We start from the raw sequence: 19,327 nt of genomic DNA on the forward strand, positions 1-19,327 counted from the left end.
TACTTTTCGGGCGCGAAGCGTCACAAATCTCGAAGGGCTCCAATATGGCCAAGAAGACTCCCGAGCAGCTCACGTCCATCGAGCATGGCGCCTTTGATACGGCCGCGCTGCAGCAAGAGTTGGCGCAAGCTCTGGAGGATGACCGGCTCTACAAACTCACTGACAGCATGAAGAAGCGTGCCATCCACACCGCTGCTAGCTACGACGAGTTCAAGGTGCCTACGATACTTTGCAGCAAAATGCATGGTGATATCTTGTCTAATGCAGTCTGTGTTGAGGTGCAGAATCTTGTGGCGTGTGCGGACCTGAAGCCCATCTCGCAAAAAGAGCTGCGTGACTTCTCCAGGGCGGAGAGGCAAACCAACATCTCGTACAAGAAGAAGTCCCGGAAGAAACCTGCGAATGAGCGTCGCTTTCAGCCAACGGCCCCGGCGTTGGATGTGCCACCGGCAACATCCGTGGATTTTTGCCGCAATTGGAAACGGTACCTGAGGACCACAGATGCAAAGTTCAGGTAGCGTCGCTGACTTCGCTGTGCTCGTACAGAAGCATTCGTCTGACCCCATTGTTTTACAATCTAGGTACCTGCAAATAACCACGCCAGAGCGGATCGCCGACATGTTCAAGCCCGACATTGATTCGGATTTGATGGCGGAGATCGTCGAAGTGTTGGTGACTTCATGGCGCCAGAAAGGGGCTGACAATAACCCGGAGCAACCACCTCAAGCAACATTCGCTCTATCCACCATGGAGGCGCTGTCCCAAACGGCTCGTTTTTCTCTCATTCTGGACTTTTTCGACGATGACCAAACGGGCAAGGTGCGTGAGCTGTTCACCTTGGTGGAAACCACGGGTGAGTTACCCGAGCAAGAAGTGGTAGTGCTAGCCAGACTCAAGGAAAAATTCCGGCTTGGATAAACCGCCGCTGGAAGCACGTGGAACCACTAAATGACTTTCATTGCAGACTGCTGTCGTCCTAGTAAATTATGCTTCTTTCATGAATCCTGCCAACGAGACAGGGTTGGATCGCCTCATCATCACCTACTTGGTCTCGGGCGATGCTGCCAAAAAATAGTCTAGCGATGACTTCGCACACAACAGACCCAGTGTCAGCAGGAAGCAGCCCAGGCCACGCATTATTAAATCAATGGTGTGGTTTTTCAGACGCTGCGCAAACAGTAGCAGAGTGCAACATAGTGGTTAGATTAGTTCTCAGCACCGAGGGACGCGCGACAGCCACGAACCTGCTTGTACTTCTTGAGCAGCGACAGCAACAAGTAAAACCACGTTGAAACGCCGCAGCAGACGCCGATGGCAAAGACGACGGCCAAGAATAGCGTGAACTCCAGCATTCCGGTGCCGTAAACTGCAACGCCAACCCGTCACGGAAACTATTAGCCATCACAATCGGCAATGCCAACCTGCCATCTCTGCACGCGCTTACCTGACGCAATTGCACCCGTGTAGGACGCCAGCAGTGCTGGGTTAATACCGGACATCGTGAGTCCCATGAGGATGTTCTTGAGCACTTCGCTCTGAGGTCGTCGCGCCGCTTTCCCATGAGAGGCTTCGACGTCAGGGTCCAGCGACGGCTTCATGTCGGCCTTCAGGAACACCAGCCCAATGAGCGTGAACATGATCGCTCCTAGCACTCTGCACAACAAAGTAGCAAAAATCAAAAAGCCGTCACCACTCCATACTCTCAATCTCCCAATCCAGCAAAAAAAAACTGCCCACGTACTTGGACACTGGCAGCAGGAACTTGGCGCCAGCCAGGAAGCTCCCGAAGCCCCAGAACGCGATGCCCGCGTACGTCTGGCAGCGGCAAAACGACCCAATCAAATGAGAACAACAGCAACAGCAACAGCAACAGCACCTCCACTTTAGTCTCCGTACCGCTTCTGATATGGCTCCGCCCACGGCGATCGTCAGCCCGGCCGTGTACTTGCCCTGGATGCCCAGCTTCAGCACCATGGCGCTCGTCGGGCCCGCGACGGGGACGGACCCGAGGAAGCCGAACACGAAGCCGGCGACCAGCGGCAGCAGCAGCCGCAGCACCAGCGGCGCCTGCGTGGCGTTCTCCACACTGGGGGCAGGAGGAGCAACCGTCGCGGGCTCTTCTGTCTCTGCCTCTGCGTCTGCGTGCGTGGCCCCCGCGGCCACGTCGACGCCTCCGTCCGCCGCCACGGGCTGCGGCTGGACGACGTCGGGGCGGACGACAGCGACAGCAGCCGCCGGCGCCTCCGACAGCTCCGGGGATAGCCGCGAGAAGAGCAGGAACAGCAGCAGCAACGTTACCACGCCGCCCAGCACGGCGCCGAGCCGCAGCCGGCGGTACGGCACCCACGCGTAGCGCATGCCGCGCTTGTACAGAGGCAGCATCACGCGTCGCGAGTCCTGCTCAAGTCTTGTACTGTGTACTATGTGCTGTGTACTGTGTGCTGTATTGTCAGTTGTCCCACGCAGCAGGTGTCCCATCCCATGAAAAAAAAAATAGTCACTATTCCCGAACATTCCTCCGCGTTAGTGACTTCAACGTCTTTCCGCCAATCGCCGGTCGCCGTCCGCGAAACGACGCCGATCCGGCGCAATAGCGCAACATGAGCGCCGCCGACGTTGCGGAGGATGCGTCTGTGCTGCCGCCGCCGCGCTCGCGGCTCATCCTGGAGCGCGTGCTGGGGCTCACGGCGCTGGGCAACGCCATGGTGGCCGTGAACCCCGTCTCGGGCGAGCTGGCGTACGCGGCCGGCTGCATCGTGGTGATCTACAACCTGCGCCGCAACAAGCAGGTGCGCTACTACCGCGTGGACAAGAGCGTGGCGTGCCTGAGCTTCTCGCCCAACGGCCAGTTCCTCGCCATCGGCGAGCGCGGCTACCTGCCGGCCATCACCATCTGGGACGGCACGGACGGCACGCTCTGCGCCGAGCTGCAGCGCCACCAGTACGGCGTCGCGTGCCTGGCCTTCAGCCAGGACGGGCGCTTCCTGCTGTCCGCGGGGCTGGTGCACGACCAGCACGTCTACGCGTGGGAGCTCCGGGCCAGGAGGAAGGACGTGGCGCGGCGCCTCGAGGTCGTGCCGGTGGGCTGCGCCGTCGTGGAGGACAAGATCCTGGACGCCGACTACTGCCAAGCGGGCAACTTCTTCGTCACAGTCGGAGAGAAACACTTCAAGGTGCATGAGACTGGCTGGCTGGCTGTGTTGACCGCGCGATAGCTACTGAGCTGACGCTTTTTGTGCTTGCAGTACTGGTTTCTGGATGACAACGGGTCGTTCCTGGTGACCGGACTGCACGTGAACGACCTCCCGGAGCTTCAGCACAGAGACGCTGTGGTCAATGCGAAGACATCGGCAACATTTACGGGCGTTGGGTGCGGCTTTGGGACGTGTGAGCTCAAGACGTTCGCTGTCACTTCGGACGGGACGCTCTGCTGCTTCGGCGCATCTGGTATCATGGAACGACTGGTGTCGTTGGAGTCGAATCGAGGAAACGCCATCTCTGTTACGGAGTCATATGTGGCGGTAGGCGGATCGAGTGGAGTTGTGCGATTATTTAGTCCGTCTACGTTGGAGTACCGCGCAACGCTTCCCTTTCCTCCGGCTTTTGGTGCCGCGAATGACCCGCCGAACCGCACGCCTAATATCCTCTACCCAGCGGAGCCTTTCCGATTTCCGGCAGTGATCGCTACCCGCATCACTGGCTCCCACGTGATTGTGTTCTACAGCGACCGAAGCATTTTTATCTATGGCACGACGAACCTAGACGCTGTCTCAATTGAACGATCGTTCTTGTATCATAGCGGTGGAATTCGCGACTTGCAGGTGGCTGGCTCTGTGCGAGGCGTGAACGCAAAAGGAAAGCTGGTATACAATGATGGAAGCTCATCTGGAGGAGTATCTGCAGATACCATTCCGACGGGAACATTTGTGACTTGCTCGGACGACAATACTGTCCGTCTGTGGCATCTGGAATTACACCGACGACCAGTAAAGCCGAGTCGATTTGAGCCCACTGATGTCCCGGAGCACGAGTTCTGGAAAAATCCCTATAGCCAGGAAATGCTTAGGGTCGTTTATAACGATCATGAGCGAGACTTTGAAAATGAGCATTGCGTCGTACTAGGAGGGACATGTTCTCACGAGGCCAGCCACAGTGTACATTCACCACCAACAGAGCTTGGCCGAAACAAAGGATTCAGGACACTTGCCGTTCGTTCCGACCAAAGAGAAATTGCTTCGGGAGACCAAGACGGAAATGTCGTGGTGGCACCTGTGCCATTAGAGAAACCTGTCATTCGAATCGGTGCTCACAGCTCCAAGGTGAACTGCATTGCTTACAGTGGACGGAACGCTGATGGCTCTATACTGATGGCATCTGGGGGAAAAGACCGGTTAATCCAATTGTACGATTGCCAAAGGGGGCATGCTGTTCGAAGCACGCTGGAGAGCCATTCGGCCGCTGTTGCTACTGTATCGTTATCTCGTGACGGAAGAACGATCTATAGCTCTGGAGCTGACAACGCTATTTCCATCTCAAAAATTGATGCCAAGGGAGAAGTGGTCGAGTCCAACGTGTTGCCTATCACCGATGGAAAACTGTTTGACACAGTTTTGCTTCCTGATACTGATACGGTTGTGGCCTGTTGCACTAACAAGCTGGAAGTTCTCAACACTAGTACTGGACAGCAACAGAAGGCAGTTTTGGTCGGAGAGCAGCATCATATTGCGCTGTGTCCCGCTAATTACTGCGTCGCCATGAGTGGGTCCCAAGCCGATAAAACAATTCACGTTGTCGATATGGCTACTGGAGATACATTAGCAACATGTACAGGTCATGGAGAAGCAGTCACAACGCTGAAATTTACGCCTGACTGCCGGCGATTACTCTCGGCAAGCAGCGATGGATGTATATTTGTTTGGCGACTTGCCGATGATATTCAGACCGAAATCAAGGCGAGGTTGCCACGCGTAATGGATATTCAGCAACCAATTCCAGCACCCTCACGAGAAGCAGTTGCTGAAGATCAGATGTCCGCGTTGCCACCCCCAGCACCTCCAATTTTTAGACCAAGCAAGGTTAAAGATGCCAGTCCCCACGCTCCTCCTATCGTTGCACCAGATAGTGTGTTAGCCAAAGAGACAATGCACACTTCAGATACTGTCGAGAAAGAGAAGACAACACCAACGCGTGTTCCAAAGAGATCACCCCCGAAATGGAAAGGAAATGGCGTAGCAGTACCTGGACCGATGGCAGGAATCCCCATGGAGGATTGGATGCGGACCAGAGCGTCAGCAAAGCCAACAATTCACGTGACGAATGACAACGATGATAGCGCCGAGTTGAAACCCTCGCCGAAAGTGCCATCCAACAACGGCACGCTCGTGATTGATCGCCTTCAAACACCGGACTGGGCTAAGACTGCATCCGGAACAGACACCAGAAACCCGATGGAGGGCCCCATTCTTGATGCTGATGCAGTAAACTTCAAAGAAGTCGCTCATGGAAAATGGGGCAACCACGTTGCTTCATTGCTGTCAACGAAAGGTAATGATACCGATGTGAATGACCTCGGAAACGAAGTAGGCTCCCAACAAGATGCACAAGGAGATCTCAAAGTTGACGAGCGTTTGCAAGTCTCGAATATAACCCTGTCCTCTGCTAAGACCCCTGGAAAAGACAAACTGATAGACTTGTCTGTGGAAGTTCTGGATGCAAACCCGCAGATGTCGAGCTCACTGGCACTGGAACGCGAACAGTTAGAGAAACGAAAGAAACAAATGGATACGGCCAATGCTGTCGCCGCTATGAACACCCGGTTGAGTCAGCTGGGCTTGCTCAAGCCGCCTCAGAAAACAACTCCCACAGCACAATCAAAGCAAGAAACGAAAATGACTCCGTCTCCATCTAAAAGGCTTAAGGCTTCACAAATAAACAACAACACTGGTCTGAACGAAGCCGCGACTTTGCCTTCGCCCATACTGACGAAATCACTCAGTTCTAACAGTTTCAAGTCTTCGATTCCAGCCCCAAAGACACTAGCCAGGGAAGTCAAAGACCAACGGTCAAATGCCCCAGATGCAATGGCGTCGATTGAGAAAGCGGCCTCACCGGTACAAACTGAGCCACCTGCCGATAAACCGCGGCCAGGGGCCGTGGAAAGCAATGCTGCTGATACCACAACTACTTCTTCCAACTCGGTAGTGAGTTCTAATGGGTTGCCGCCAACGGAAATGACCGAATGTAGCAGTGATGAGGATGCCGATAAATTTACGAACGACTTGGTGAATCAAGCTCTGAACGCACTAAACAGCCAAGAACCGCCAATGCCACCTCCGATGGACGAGCAAGTTACGGCGTCCTTGAGCATGCACGTTTATGGTTATGGTCCGCCAGCATCACGACACATGGGCGAATCCGTTGACACTAAAAACCAACTGGGTGCCCCTCCCACGGTGGAGGTGGACGCTTCTCTCAGCTCATTCACGATCGGTTTCGAGGCCACTTCTCAGTCTTCTCAAGGAGATGTGGCAACTATGCAACGCAGTTTGATCAATAAGGCAAGCGTGACCTCTTCGCTGAGCGCGTTTATAGCAGGCTACGGCGGGGAAATGAAAGTTGATGGTGCTCAAGTTGAATCCCTGTCGGATGCATCACTGAACGAGTCCATGAGCGCGTTCACATTGGGCTACAGTGCAGCAGTAGTGAGCCCAGCAAGAGTTCCCGATCCCATTAGTCAAATTCCGGTTGACGTCTCACTGAGTAACTTTACGAGCGGGTACGGCGCCGCAAAAGCCGACACCAGCGTCACTCAAGAAGCTGTGCGACCTCCCAGCGTGGCGTCGGCCGACGGTACGTCAAGCACTGTATGACTGCGACTAAGGGCAAAGCTAAAATGTGCTGTGTGTATAATACAGTTGCCACCCACGCGACAGCCTTGGAAGCTCTCGGGTAAGAAGCACCCCATTCCGACGGCCGTGGCTGCTTGACTTGCTGACAATTCTGTCTGTGCGTACACAGCAACCTGTACCAGCCGCTGGAAGATGCTGCGATGGCGCTGGAAAAGGCATCGACAGCCAAAGCAAACCAAGATCCGAAGTTTCTCGAGATCCGTGAGCTCATCGAGACATTGCGTTCGGCCATCACCGACCTGGCGTCCCCAAGTTGAAGTGAACCGCTTTTTTTCCTTCAACGATGGCGCATATTAAACAAAACACATTTTACAAAAACGCTCTTCCCACCAATCACTGGCCTCGATCCGACGGCGGACCTTTTTGCGCCAATGAGCAGCTGCCGCGCACTTTTATGTCCACGATCTTCGATCCCTCTATTAGAGGACCTCTACATTAGAATTAGAGTCTAATACATGATTCGCGTCACACATTTCGCAATTTTCCCGAGACAACCACAGGGATCAGAGCCGACTCAGGCGATGGCGATGGCGTCGGACGACACGGAGAAGAAGCTGGACATGACGCTGGAGCAGATCGTGCAGGAGCGCAAGGCGGACGCCACCGCCGGCAAGGCCAAGAGCACGTGGGTGGAGCGCTGACGTGGCTCTGCAGGTGGGAAGGCCACTGACGGTGCTGCGCTGTTGAGCAGGAAACGCGCCGAACGCCTCGCGCAGTCGAGTCCGTACCCGGCCAGGCACGTGCGTCACGGCGCGGAGGACGACGACGTGGACATGGAGCAGGCGTCGGCGTCGGCCGTGGACTGCCGCGTGTTCGTGGGCAACCTGTCGTGGAGCATCAAGTGGCAGGACCTCAAGGACCACATGCAGGCCGCCGGGCCCGTGGAGCTCGCCACGGTGCTCGAGTCCAACGGCCGCTCCAAGGTGCGTCGCCGTCGGAATTATCCGCAGCGTTCGTTGGCTGACTGGGTGTGTGTGTGGAGTCTCTTAGGGATGCGGCATCGTCACGTACGCGACGGAGGAGGCGGCGCAGAACGCCATCGCCTCACTCAACGACACGGAGCTGGGTGGACGCAAGATCTTCGTGCGCGAAGACCGAGAGGCGCAGCCGGTGTCGGCCGCCAAGCCCAAGCGCGGCTTCCGCGTGTACGTGGGCAACCTGTCGTGGAACGTCAAGTGGCAGGAGCTCAAGGACCACATGAAGAAGGCGGGCACCGTGGTGCACGCGGACGGTGAGGCCTCGACAGAGATTTCGTGTGGTGGGGCTGGCTTGAGGTGCGGTGGCTGAGGGTTCATGTTGCGACTAGTGCTGGAGGAGGCCAACGGCCGCTCCAAGGGCTGCGGCCTGGTGGAGTACGCCACCCAGGAGGAGGCCACCATGGCGATTGCGGAGCTGAACAACACCGAGCTGGAAGGCCGACTCATCTTCGTGCGCGAGGACAGGGAACCCGAGGGCGGCAGCATCTCCAAGTTCGCCAAGCGTGCGGCTGCTCCTCGTGGAAGCGGCGAAGGTCGCCAGCTCTATGTCGGCAACGTGAGTGGCTGCTGTCGTGGTGTCAATGCCGGTTGGAGTTTGTAGCTTCTGACAGTGCATACATTCGTGTTGGTTGTAGCTCCCCTGGGATACGAACTGGCAGCAGCTGAAGGACTTGTTCCGAACTGTGGGGGACGTGGAGCGCGCCGACATCGCGGAGTACCCGGATGGACGTTCGCGTGGCTTTGGTATCATTCGCTACACGAATGCCGCGGACGCTTGGCAAGCGATCGGTAAGTTGCCGCAACCTCTGCGTTCCGAGCGACGACCGCGTGTATGTTACTGACAATCTTTAATCTGTGCTATTGCAGAACGCTTGAATGGGTTGGAAATAGAGGGCCGTCTGATTGAGGTGCGCCTGGACAAGAAGGAGTAGGCATCGTGCTGAAGCTCACGAGGAATAGGGGTTTTGCGGATACAGTGCAAATGGGCTTGTTGCGTGCAAGAATGAAGTAATCTTCAAAATAGTACTCCAGTCAAACTACTCTAGTTACCAAACCAGTGCTCTCAAATGTAGGATCCAATCGCTGTGGTTACTTTCTCCTTCGTGATTTCTTGTGAGCGTTGCTAGGTGCGACGCTCCTTGGCATTTACTCCAAATTCGGGCATATCGTTGGTGTTAGCACAAGTAGTTGGCGATTAATGTCTTGAGTGCTCGTGGAAGCTCCACCTGGTTACTTAGACCGTCTACTGCTAACTCGACGCGCTCTCGGTTAGCCTGGAGAAATTCTGTGGCGCGGTAGGCTAGGCATCGTGTTGACCCAACACATTAAATCTTAGAAAACTCAAGTCCTCCAACAAATATGCACAACAGCCTTCACAGGTTCACCTGCGAGCATATCAACAATGTCCAAGCGTTGCCAATCTCGAGCGACGTCAATTGGCGTAGCACCAATATCGTCGGCAACAAAGAGATCCACTCCTGAATCGAGCAGTAGACGCACGAGTTCCTCGTGCCCATTGCGGCAAGCACAGTGAAGTGGAACTTGTCCCTGCGACGCAATAGCAAATTGCAGTTCGTGAACGACCAGCACACTGCCTAGTGACTTTGCAAGCCTTACATCGTTGTCACGCGACCCGACGTTCGCCTGGTTAGCTAAGAGCAGTCGAGCAGCTTCAATTCGCCCCCACGTGCAGGCTGCATGTAGCGCTGTTTTGCCCTAGAAAGCAATGCATTTATTTCACACATTCAGCGACCGATGCAGCGAAGAGTGGCAGGATCCACATCCGTACATCTCTTTGTTCTTGATTCACGTTAGCTCCACTCGTTAGCAGCAGCTCCAGCACCTCGAGGCTTTCGTTCTGAGCAGCCATGTACAGTGCGTGACTGCCTTCCTTGTCGAGCTCATTGATGTCCAGCTTCTTCGTGATCCTAAATCACGAGGACTGTGAGAACTACGGGAAATCGATGGCACAATCTACCACTGCTGGAAACCAACCAGCGCCTCACTACTTCCACTTGGTTGAGTGAAGCCGCGTACACAAAGGCGTCTCGAGGCTCGTAGATGGCTTCGGCCAGGAAATCCACATGAAAGGACTGGTACAGCCAGCAACATGTAAGTAAAGCACTGGCGATCCGCGCTTCCACACTAGCGAAGACCTTCGACGGCGGTGCGTCGAACCTGCCCCACATTTCCCACGGATAGTTGCGTCTCTTCACAAAATAGTACTACATGTAAATAATTCTGAACGAAAAAAATGCTATCTACATTATTATAACTTGGTGAGCATCCGTTGCTTGAGGGGCGACAGTGTCGCCCTAAAATAATGTTGGCACAATTTCAGGTGGCTCCCCCGTGACTGCTCTGTTGGCTTGTGAAGTACCGGTCCAGCTGCGATAGCAAACAGAAAGTCTTTAAAGGCACGAAAGTGGCAGCGCAAACATTATTTTGCAAATCATTTTCTCTCCCCCTATATTATGTGGCGTGAATTTCTCGCCGTCAGCGGGTGATCCCTGTACTGTGTGCAAAATGGAGAACACGACCGTGCGATACGTTCCTAGCTGTAACTAAACTACGTAAGTTTGGTTCGGTTAACTGTGTTTTTATTATTTTTCGTATAAATTACTCACTCTACCCCAATAAAATAGCAATACATCCCGGGAAGTAGCCAGCATTGTGCAACCTAATGCTAAGGAGTACTAGCTTGCATCGTTTGGAATACTTACTGTGCCCACACACAAGTAAACACCGAGATGTTCTCTTCTTCTATTTTTAATATGTGTGGCGACGATATTTCTCCCTTTTTCTCGTTGCTTATCCTCTGTACTGAGTCGTGCACCGACAAATATATGTGTGTTACTTGGAGGAGAGTCGCCGTGACAGGCCATGATCAACAAGACATTCGTTTATAAACTCACCCTAACCCATTGCAAGAAATGATGTATCCACTTGCTAAAAACTTAATGGGAGAATAAAACAGAGTAACTAAATCAGAGCAACATCATTGTTGGGCCAATAATTGGTGGGAAAAATAAGCTACTTAAATAATACGAAAAAGAACCAATTATTTTCGTTTTCACAATGAAACTATTTTTATTATCTAAGAATAAATAAATAATATTACTGCAATTGCGAGAAAAAATCGGGGAAGGAAAGCCCTAGCGGCCACTCAAAACCTAACACTGCAAACCCTATCCTTGAAGCGTGCATCACAATGGCGCCCACTGCTCCGCTCTTCCGTGGCCTGCAGTTCTACCTGACGCGCTCGCTGTCGCCGCCCGACGCGGCGGAGCTGCGCCGCCTCATCGAGCAGTACGGTGGGGCGGTGTCGGACTCGCCCGCGGGCGCCACGCAGCTCGTGGACTACGAGGCGCTGGACGCGCGGCGGCCGGAATGGGTCTCCACCGAGTACATCACGGACTCCGTGGCGGCGGGGGCGCTGCAGGACCCGGCGAGCTACTCGGGCGCGCTGTTCACCGGCCGAAGGGGCGTCACAGACGGCGGGGCGCGGGCCAAGCGCAAGCTCGCGTACTCGGCGGAGGACGACGCGCGCATGCTGCACTTCGCCAAGCTGCGCGGCTGGAAGTCCATGGACTCGGTCCCGCAGAGCGCCTGGGTGCTGGCGGAGCACGAGAAGGTCACGGGCCACTCGTCGCAAAGCATGCACGAGCACTTCCGCAAGCAGCTGAGGGGCAAGACGCCCAAGGAGCAGCGAGACATCATGGCCAAGGCGGCGGTGAGACTTTGAGAGAGAGAGAGATGTAGAGAGATGTAGAGAGAGAGAGAGCTGACCTGGTGTATTTTATTGTGTGGTGTAGGCGCTCATTAGAGCGCGGCTAGAGCGGCAGCAGGCGGAGGAAGAGGAGAAGGAGGGGGCTGCAGTGACGCCGCCGCCGTCGACTACGACTCCCGAGCCGACGATACCCGCTGCTCGAGCAGCTCCAGCCACGCCAGCCACGAGCTCGCCAGCGGGTGAGCGCCAGCGTGGTGGGGATAGACAGCAGAAACGAAAGCGGAGTGTTGAGAATAACGTGGAGATGGAGGCGAGTTCGGCACGCCGAGAAACCGACGCTGAAAGCAACCGTGGTGATGATCATGACACGCATGGCGTGTTTTTCCGCAGTGCGTGGACTGACCTGGTGAAGGATCCTCTTAAGAGAGCTTCCTTGCGGGCACTGTTTCGGCCGACCCCGCAGGTAGAGGAGGCTCCTCCTGGGGCTGAATCGAGTCGGGCCCAATCCGTTGCCAGTGAATCGCGTGGTAGTGAAGTTCCTACGGAGATTTTAGCGCAAGACCACAACAGTGATGGTGGCGAAGAGCTGGAAGTGGAGTTTGCGACGGATCCCGAGACCGATGAGATCCTTTCTCGACTCCAGCTTGAGACGAACCAAGAGATGCCGTGTGTGGTTCATGCGCTATACTACTGCAATGGAAACACAGACATGGCAAGAGAATTCCTGAAGGGTGCTTCACCGGCGGGAATGTGGTCGCCCGACGATGATCTGCTGCTTGTCAATCTGGTGGCCGAAGAGAACATTGATCGCTCTGGCGTTGATGCTGCCGTAGTACGCGGTGATTTTGCGACGATGCGACTGCATCGCGACACGGATGCAATTCTACACCGAATCCAGTTTTTGCGGTGATGTACTCCAGTATTTACCAAGCAAGTCTTCTTCAATTTTGTCCATTGATGTTGCTTCCTAAATTTGCTCAGCCGCTGCTGGAATGCAATATTAACTTTGAGCTGGTTAGCATAGCGTATAACTACTGCAAATGGCCTTGCAATAATTCCTCGAGCGCCCGAAAAAAACGCCGTCGTGCCTACAGCATGGATACAGTTTGTGATCTCTCCCTTGGGGTCGAGTAGTTTCAAGCACGAACGTACCATAAACCCTCGTGAATATTTTTGCAAACAGATGACAGAGCGCTGGACCTGTAGATACACTTGCAGCGCATCGGGTTTTGGCGGGGGATCTAGCACCCCTTCTTGTGGCTGCGAGACTTGCAGAGCTGTGAATGCGGCTTGGGTTGGCACCGATTCTGTGAGCGGTTCATTCTCCATAACGGATCGCAAGGAGCATATCCTGGTCGTCTGACTTGGTTTAATCGGCGCTGTAGCTGATTCTGCTGGACGGATGGAGCCATCCTTGGTGACTTCGACCTGTGCTGGTGTAGTGGAAATAGGCGTTGACTTAACGTCGGATAGAGTAGCAACTTCCGCTGTAAGTGGCATAGGGGCAACTGCTGACGCCAGTATTCGCGAATCTACACTAGGCTTGTCAGGTTCTTTTGGTGGTTGGCTTGGGACGCATTCCGGAGCTAGTCTTTGGGTGTGTCTAGTAAGCATCAAATGCATCATTGGTAAGCAAATGACGTTGCTATTAGAACGTTGTGTGTCTCCACTTACAGCGACGGAATAGTTGCATCTGTTCGGCTGACCGGGGTCGAATTCGGCAATTCTTCTTCAAACCCTACTTCAGCAACAACACTTAGTCAGGTAGCAATTCACGATTTCACATGTCCATGAACAACGTCAAAAACGTTTTCTATACTTACGTTTTGTAGACTGGTCGCGTTCCTCAAGAAGCCACCTGAAGGCACTGCAGGTTTTAGTACAAAGATTTTCCGACCAAGTAGACTGTACACTTGAACTTGCTTACTTGAGAAGCTTTTGTGATAGAGCAAATAACATTTGCATCTTTTCCTACAACAAGAAACCATGAGTTTTCCGGTCCTGATGACACTAGTGTTCTGACGGCTACCTACCGATGAGGTTGCCGGCTGCAGTTGAAGGTGCATCACCTTCCTCGCATAGTCCTGCCATATTCGTTAGCGACAACGCAATGAAGATGCTGCTACTACCAGTGCTGAGAACGAGTTACTGACCAGAACCAACTCAGTGTCGAGTGTGTGCAAGTCAACTTGAGCGAGTGAGCTCATGGACGCCGACCGAGCTCGTCGAAGGGGTGGAACCATGGAACCGGATCGAGTTGGCGGCATAGCTGTACCGCGTTGGAATCTCACAGAAGTAGATCACGGCTGCTGACAAGTATCAATATGGGCATTTCTGGGAACTCCTGTTCATCCCGCTAAATTTATCAGGTTTGGATCGCCGTGCTAGAATTAGCACGGCATTCAGAGAAACCTCATGCCCGAGAGCTACAAACCGAAGCGAGCACGCAGCACGCACGCCCTACATGTTTGAGTTAAGGTTAATTGGGATGGGGCTGCGAGAGAATTTCTTGTTCCGCGATCCCTCAATGCGCGGGTGCATGGGAGGCCGCGCCGCGTCAGCTCTGAGTCCAGCTCCAAACCCTGCGGCGTCAACAAGACGGGGCGTGTTCGGCGTTCTCTGCAGTGCAGCAGCAATATGTACCCCCAATAAATAAAAGGTAAGCCGTGAGATCTCCTTCCAGTCAATCCCCACCTCCAGCAACGACGCACCGGGTCCTGCCGGTCGCTCTCCCTGGTGATCAGCTGGTGCTGCAGCGGCGGAAGGCGCACACCGTACTCGTTCGAGATCAGCGGCAGCGGGATGCTGTTGCGCTTGTCCGCCAGCTCCATCATCACCTGCAACACACCATCTCCCGTCAGTATCCTCGGCTTCACAGCTTCAAAATCACATCCACCTACGTCTCGAGGCGGCACTTGGGCGTAGTGGTGATTCAGTCTCGACGAGATGGCGAGCCGCACGTCGTCAGAGTCAATGGTCTACCACGAAAAGAAAAAAAAATGACAGCGTCACGCCTCGTTCCTGTATCTCTTGGTTCCGTCTCTAGTTCCTGTCCCACCTGCTTGTCTGCATACATGGAGTACTCCTGCGCGTCCACCAGGATCTCCGTCACGTAGCCTGTACCATAATAAACAATATAATTTAATAATGTCTGTGAATAATGCATGTTTGTCCTAATGACGCCTAGTATAATGTTTTGGAGGTGCGTACGGTGTACGAACTCCTGCAGCTGCGCCACGACGCGTGGCTCGAATTTATCGGCGCCCATGGACTCCAGCAGCTGCTGCATGGAAAGCATGTCCAGCGGCTGCACGTTGGCGCCCCCATCGCGCTCGTCGGCGTCGCCCTCGTCCTCGTGGAGGCGCTTGTTCGTCTTGGCCTTGGCGTCGCTGCCCATGCTCGCGGAATGCCGTAATTAACACAAATGAGAGCGCATAAACTATGGGAACTCGTACTTTTGCGGAGATGACTGCAACGGCACACAATTCAGCTTCTACAGCACACACTGCACAAGGTTTCCTAGGTAACCTTGTTTCTAGGTATCCTTAGCCACTGCCGGCGTGTACATCTACTCGATTCACCTTAAAGCCACACCAGAAAGAAAATAACGATAGAATTGGGACAGATCGCCGATATGCACAAATCGAGGAACTTAACACAAACCTGCTTCTGCACACTGCACACTGCCGATTGGGTAACATAATGGTACGCCGATTTCTAACGACGGCAACGAGCCGAAACGGATCTGGGTTTTGGAAACAGAAACCCACACTTCTCGAATTCCCAGTTTTCTGTCACAACCAAGCTTCTAAGGACCTATCTCCGCAAAAGCTCCGTTCACAACGGAGGTTGAAAAGCACAATACCGTTGACGACGTCGAAGTCGGGAGAAGACGACCTCGAATGCGACCCAGTCAGCAAAATCTGTCATGGAAGCACACGAAGCTTTTGCCCCGCACTGACAACTCACACTTCTCGAATTTTCAGTACCCTGTCACGACCAAGCTTCTAGACGTCACCAATTTCAGCAAAAGCTCCGTTCACGATGGAGGCAGAAAAGCCCAACGACGTTGTCGACGTGGTGACCGCGAACTCACCACTGCTCGAGATCACCGTCCAGGAAACACGCGAAACTCTAGCCCACGACAAAACGATCGTGCGCTCCGTCGGGAGAATCATTTACTCGTTGGTCTATTTCGCGTTCTTCGCCTCCGTGCTGTCCAGTTACACTCCCACCTCGCGGCTGTACGAACAAGCTTACGCAGTTTCCTCAATCTTGCTGACGGGTGCGGTTAATTCGTCCTAACTGTGTCCTATTTGCCCTAAAATCCAAATATTCCTTAGACATAAATCGTCCGAAAGCACTCGTTTTAAGTTACGTCCTACTCGTTGTCCTAAACTCGATTAGGAATGCTGTAGGACTTAAATAAATATATTATTATATTGACAAAATAACAGGTTATTGGGATCTCCAGGTTTCCGTAAAACATGATATTGTACTAAATATTGGTTTTCCATCACGTAAAACAACCAAAAAGTATTGAAAAAAGTCAATATTATTGTTAAGGTTCGTTCCACTAGTTATATTTTTCGATAAAATAAAATTGGCATTATTGCGAGATGTCCAGATATTAAATCACTGATTATATTGTTCAGATATAATTTGATTTTCTATATTCCGAGCATTTGCTTGTCATAGCCACGATCTAGGCAGGCAAACATACTGCTATGTGATCCATGAACAAACACTACTCACACAACAGTAGGCACTCTAGAGACCACACCGCCACGCGCGTGATCTGTGGAATTCGACATCTAGCCGATTTGCCACAGTTAACTTTTGATGTCTCGTACTTTACGGAGATGGCTACGTGCATGTATGAACACGATACGATCTACCCTCGCGGTGAGATGGAGCGGTGGTGCTGGTGTCGTGCAATCTCCGCTGCTAAATGGAGAGGTGGGAATGAGGAGCATGAACCCACCCCAGCACTCCTGGTCGGTAACCAAATGGGGCGTCAATTCTAACAATGGTGCAGTGGCGTGCATGAGAACAAGCTGAAACGGATTCGTCTTTGGGCATCGAAAACAGTAGCAACAACCGCAACGACAACCCACACTTCTCGAATTTCCAGTTCCCTGTCACGACCAAGCTTCTAGACGTCACCAATTTCAGCAAAAGCTCCGTTCACGATGGAGGCAGAAAAGCCCAACGACGTTGTCGACGTCGAAATCGGGGTGGTGACCGAGAATTCACCCCGGCCCGAGATCACCGTCCAAGAAGCACGCGAAACTCTCGCCCACGACAAAACGATCGTGCGTTCCGTCGGGAGAATCATTTACTCATTGGTCTATTTCGCGTTCTTCGCCTCCGTGCTGTTCAGTCACATCCCCACCGCGCGGTTGTACGAACAAGCCTACGCTGTTTCCTCAGTGCTGGCGACGTCAGGAGGCGATGCAATTACCCCCAACTCGCCCATAAAATTTTTCAACATTGGCCAACTCAGCGATATCTTCGACTGGCTGAATACCGCATTTGTACCAGTCGTTTTCGTGACCCAAGACCAGAATGGCAACGACCTGGCCTCGGAAGACTACGGTCGTATTGGGGGCGCCAACAAGGGTTTAGGAGGCGTCCTCGTCGAGATCTACAGTAAGACCGCTATCGACTGTGGCGCGAGTGGGTCCCTCTTTCAAGTGTACCCGGTTTGCCATGCATATGAAGGACTTCCGAGCGAATACAATTCGTACCTGCTGATTTTCAGTCTAAACGCGACTGAAGCACTACAAGCTCTCGCCGATTGGAAAGCCCAGAATTGGATTGACAACTCAACTGACAGAGTGGTGATCTCGGTGCTGACCTACAACGGTGAGCTCGAAGGGTATGTGGTCACAGAGCTAACGCTGCAGTTTTATTCCGGTGGCTACATCACTCCAACAGCGTCGACAAGACCAACCCTCTCGATTCCTTATGGAAAGGAAAACTCCTATGCGAGCGATATTCTCGTTTGGGTCTGGATGTTCATGGCCCTGGTGTGGGCTGGATCGTGTGTTGCGGAGTGGCGTCAGAAGGCGAACCGTCCATCTCGACGCCAAATGGTAATTCGTGTGTTTGGTCTGTTTGCCGTCGAAGTAGCTATGGGCGTCTTCTACGTCGTCTGGGCTATCATCGTGAGTTTGCTAGAAAACTACGACTTTCAAGCTTCGCTATTGAAGCTCGCGGATCCATTTGCCATTAATACTGATAACGGAACAGAAGACGACATTGCATCTCTCAACTATGTAATCGACAATCTCAAGGCAATCGCTCATTACACTGCAGCACTTCGCGTGGTTGGCGCCGCCGTCATCGCCCTGCTAGGTCTCCAAATTCTCAATCGATTCCGATTCCACCCGCAGCTGAACATCCTCACCCGCACCGTAGCCAACGCACTGAAACAGTTCGGTGCCTTCTTCGTGGTGTTCGTCGTGATATTCACAACGTTCACAATTATCGGCTCGATGATCTTTGGTGATCGAGCGAAGGAGTTTTCTCGGTTGGATAACTCAATGGCATCCTGCATCAACATGCTCTTTGGCGAATTTGACTTCGACTCGATCAAAGACCTCCAGTTTTCGGTTGCATTCTACTGGATCTACATGATCGTAGTGAGCATCGTGCTGATGAATATGATGCTCGCTATCGTGCTTGATGCCTATGAACAAGTCAGCAGCGACAGCTACAAGAAGTCGGCGAACATGACGCTCGCGAACCGCGTCATTTCAATTTGCTGGGACGTGGTGTGTGAAGTACGCATCGTGCTCTTCGCCCGGGGCACTGTAGTCTCCAGAGGCAAGATCAGACCTCGTCTGCTGGAATGGGTTCTTCTGCAAAAGTTAAAGGACAACCCGCACACAGCCTTGACGCCAGAAATCATGAAGTCGTTATTTCCAGATGCAAGCGTCAGCGCCGAGGAGCTCCAAGCCACCCTTCAGCACATTGAGCAAGGTATTGTCATTGTGAACGCTCTGAAATCCAGTGATACGAAGTGCAAGGAAGAGTAGCAAGTGCTTACAGTATTTCAATTCGAAGCAAGACTGCCAGAGGAAGATGGATGCAGGCTCCAAAACCGATAGTTCTCTTTAGCTTAAACTCGTTGACTTCTTTCGATTATAGTCTTCCAGCATGCTACAATTGTAGTGTTGGGGCACTTGAAGGATCCGATGTGAAACATGTAATGGAGCATCCAAATGGGGGGGGGGGGCATGCGTGATGACACGTTATGAATAACTTCGCTGAAAGTCCAGGTTGCACCTCGTTGTGTCTTTTGGTTGCTGCTGGGTCCCGTGAAACTAATATCCAAATTCAGAGATGGGAATGTGTTAAATGCGATGGAGCGCAATGTTTCAACTTGCGATTTGATGGTGCACTTAAGAGTGCAGCGCCGAATGTGTGCGAAACGGACTCATTTGGTGCCCCATTGTATTCATTTTCTGACTATTGAAAGGCAACTGCCGAAACCAGAGACACCTGCTTGCGGACTTACTTTCAAAGATCCCACCTACCCTCAAACACGCTAGTCATACAAGGTGTGCTGCAATTTGCAGCTGAAAAAATCGATCTGCCATCGAACAAAGCAAGATGGCGGCATCGGTCGCGGATAGCAGTACAACTGGAGACCTCGAAACCGGAGAGACGAAGCCGACCACCGATTCCCCCCCCGCGAAGGCGAT

The 19,327-nt window shown here is 53.1% G+C and overlaps 9 protein-coding genes across 13 annotated transcripts; 5 read left to right on the top strand and 4 right to left on the bottom strand.

Annotated features, from left to right (window-relative positions):
- Nucleotides 1-44: 44 nt before the first annotated feature.
- On the top strand, nt 45-918 carry IUM83_01401 (coiled-coil domain-containing protein 103; the record flags this gene model as incomplete). Its single annotated transcript, XM_067925250.1, has 3 exons — nt 45-215; nt 285-514; nt 582-918. The coding sequence occupies 3 exons, from the start codon at nt 45-47 to the stop codon at nt 916-918; spliced, it is 738 nt and encodes a 245-aa protein (XP_067797458.1).
- A 123-nt stretch (nt 919-1,041) lies between these two features.
- Nucleotides 1,042-2,382, bottom strand: IUM83_01402 (lysine exporter protein (lyse ygga); the record flags this gene model as incomplete). The annotated part of the gene is made up of 5 exons (XM_067925251.1): nt 1,042-1,167; nt 1,245-1,366; nt 1,445-1,653; nt 1,742-1,815; nt 1,897-2,382. The coding sequence occupies 5 exons, from the start codon at nt 2,380-2,382 to the stop codon at nt 1,042-1,044; spliced, it is 1,017 nt and encodes a 338-aa protein (XP_067797426.1).
- Nucleotides 2,383-2,600: 218 nt separating this feature from the next.
- On the top strand, nt 2,601-7,165 carry IUM83_01403 (Mitogen-activated protein kinase-binding protein 1; the record flags this gene model as incomplete). The annotated part of the gene is made up of 5 exons (XM_067925252.1): nt 2,601-3,173; nt 3,246-3,370; nt 6,476-6,849; nt 6,915-6,948; nt 7,018-7,165. 5 exons carry the CDS (start codon nt 2,601-2,603, stop codon nt 7,163-7,165), a joined length of 1,254 nt encoding a protein of 417 aa, XP_067797459.1.
- Nucleotides 7,166-7,429: 264 nt separating this feature from the next.
- Nucleotides 7,430-8,817, top strand: IUM83_01404 (RNA binding protein; the record flags this gene model as incomplete). The annotated part of the gene is made up of 6 exons (XM_067925253.1): nt 7,430-7,533; nt 7,600-7,831; nt 7,899-8,139; nt 8,215-8,441; nt 8,521-8,674; nt 8,753-8,817. 6 exons carry the CDS (start codon nt 7,430-7,432, stop codon nt 8,815-8,817), a joined length of 1,023 nt encoding a protein of 340 aa, XP_067797241.1.
- Nucleotides 8,818-9,060: 243 nt separating this feature from the next.
- Nucleotides 9,061-10,074, bottom strand: IUM83_01405 (uncharacterized protein; the record flags this gene model as incomplete). Of its 2 annotated transcripts, none has more annotated exons than XM_067925255.1 (5): nt 9,061-9,185; nt 9,271-9,433; nt 9,503-9,601; nt 9,675-9,813; nt 9,923-10,074. In XM_067925255.1, the coding sequence occupies 5 exons, from the start codon at nt 10,072-10,074 to the stop codon at nt 9,061-9,063; spliced, it is 678 nt and encodes a 225-aa protein (XP_067797333.1). The 2 variants fall into 2 exon arrangements, with proteins under 2 accessions (XP_067797333.1, XP_067797332.1); XM_067925254.1 differs by having other exon boundaries at nt 9,881-10,074.
- Nucleotides 10,075-11,096: 1,022 nt separating this feature from the next.
- On the top strand, nt 11,097-12,525 carry IUM83_01406 (Rap1 Myb domain; the record flags this gene model as incomplete). The annotated part of the gene is made up of 2 exons (XM_067925256.1): nt 11,097-11,618; nt 11,701-12,525. 2 exons carry the CDS (start codon nt 11,097-11,099, stop codon nt 12,523-12,525), a joined length of 1,347 nt encoding a protein of 448 aa, XP_067797243.1.
- Nucleotides 12,526-12,646: 121 nt separating this feature from the next.
- IUM83_01407 (uncharacterized protein) lies at nt 12,647-13,858 on the bottom strand (the record flags this gene model as incomplete). 3 transcript variants are annotated; one of them, XM_067925259.1, is made up of 7 exons in its annotated part: nt 12,647-12,703; nt 12,768-13,218; nt 13,290-13,353; nt 13,439-13,473; nt 13,543-13,586; nt 13,649-13,699; nt 13,769-13,858. In XM_067925259.1, the coding sequence occupies 7 exons, from the start codon at nt 13,856-13,858 to the stop codon at nt 12,647-12,649; spliced, it is 792 nt and encodes a 263-aa protein (XP_067797568.1). The 3 variants fall into 3 exon arrangements, with proteins under 3 accessions (XP_067797568.1, XP_067797570.1, XP_067797569.1); XM_067925257.1 differs by having other exon boundaries at nt 13,290-13,356; XM_067925258.1 differs by having other exon boundaries at nt 13,439-13,482.
- A 217-nt stretch (nt 13,859-14,075) lies between these two features.
- Nucleotides 14,076-15,012, bottom strand: IUM83_01408 (TBP-associated factor; the record flags this gene model as incomplete). The annotated part of the gene is made up of 5 exons (XM_067925260.1): nt 14,076-14,234; nt 14,327-14,452; nt 14,516-14,593; nt 14,674-14,732; nt 14,826-15,012. The coding sequence occupies 5 exons, from the start codon at nt 15,010-15,012 to the stop codon at nt 14,076-14,078; spliced, it is 609 nt and encodes a 202-aa protein (XP_067797244.1).
- A 1,795-nt stretch (nt 15,013-16,807) lies between these two features.
- On the top strand, nt 16,808-18,658 carry IUM83_01409 (Polycystin Cation Channel (PCC) Family; the record flags this gene model as incomplete). Of its 2 annotated transcripts, none has more annotated exons than XM_067925261.1 (1): nt 16,808-18,658. In XM_067925261.1, the coding sequence occupies one exon, from the start codon at nt 16,808-16,810 to the stop codon at nt 18,656-18,658; it is 1,851 nt and encodes a 616-aa protein (XP_067797335.1). The 2 variants fall into 2 exon arrangements, with proteins under 2 accessions (XP_067797335.1, XP_067797334.1); XM_067925262.1 differs by having other exon boundaries at nt 17,711-18,658.
- Nucleotides 18,659-19,327: the final 669 nt, after the last annotated feature.

The sequence above is a fragment of the Phytophthora cinnamomi genome (assembly GCF_018691715.1).
Source record: "Phytophthora cinnamomi strain GKB4 chromosome Unknown Contig14, whole genome shotgun sequence".
Lineage (NCBI taxonomy): Eukaryota > Oomycota > Peronosporomycetes > Peronosporales > Peronosporaceae > Phytophthora > Phytophthora cinnamomi.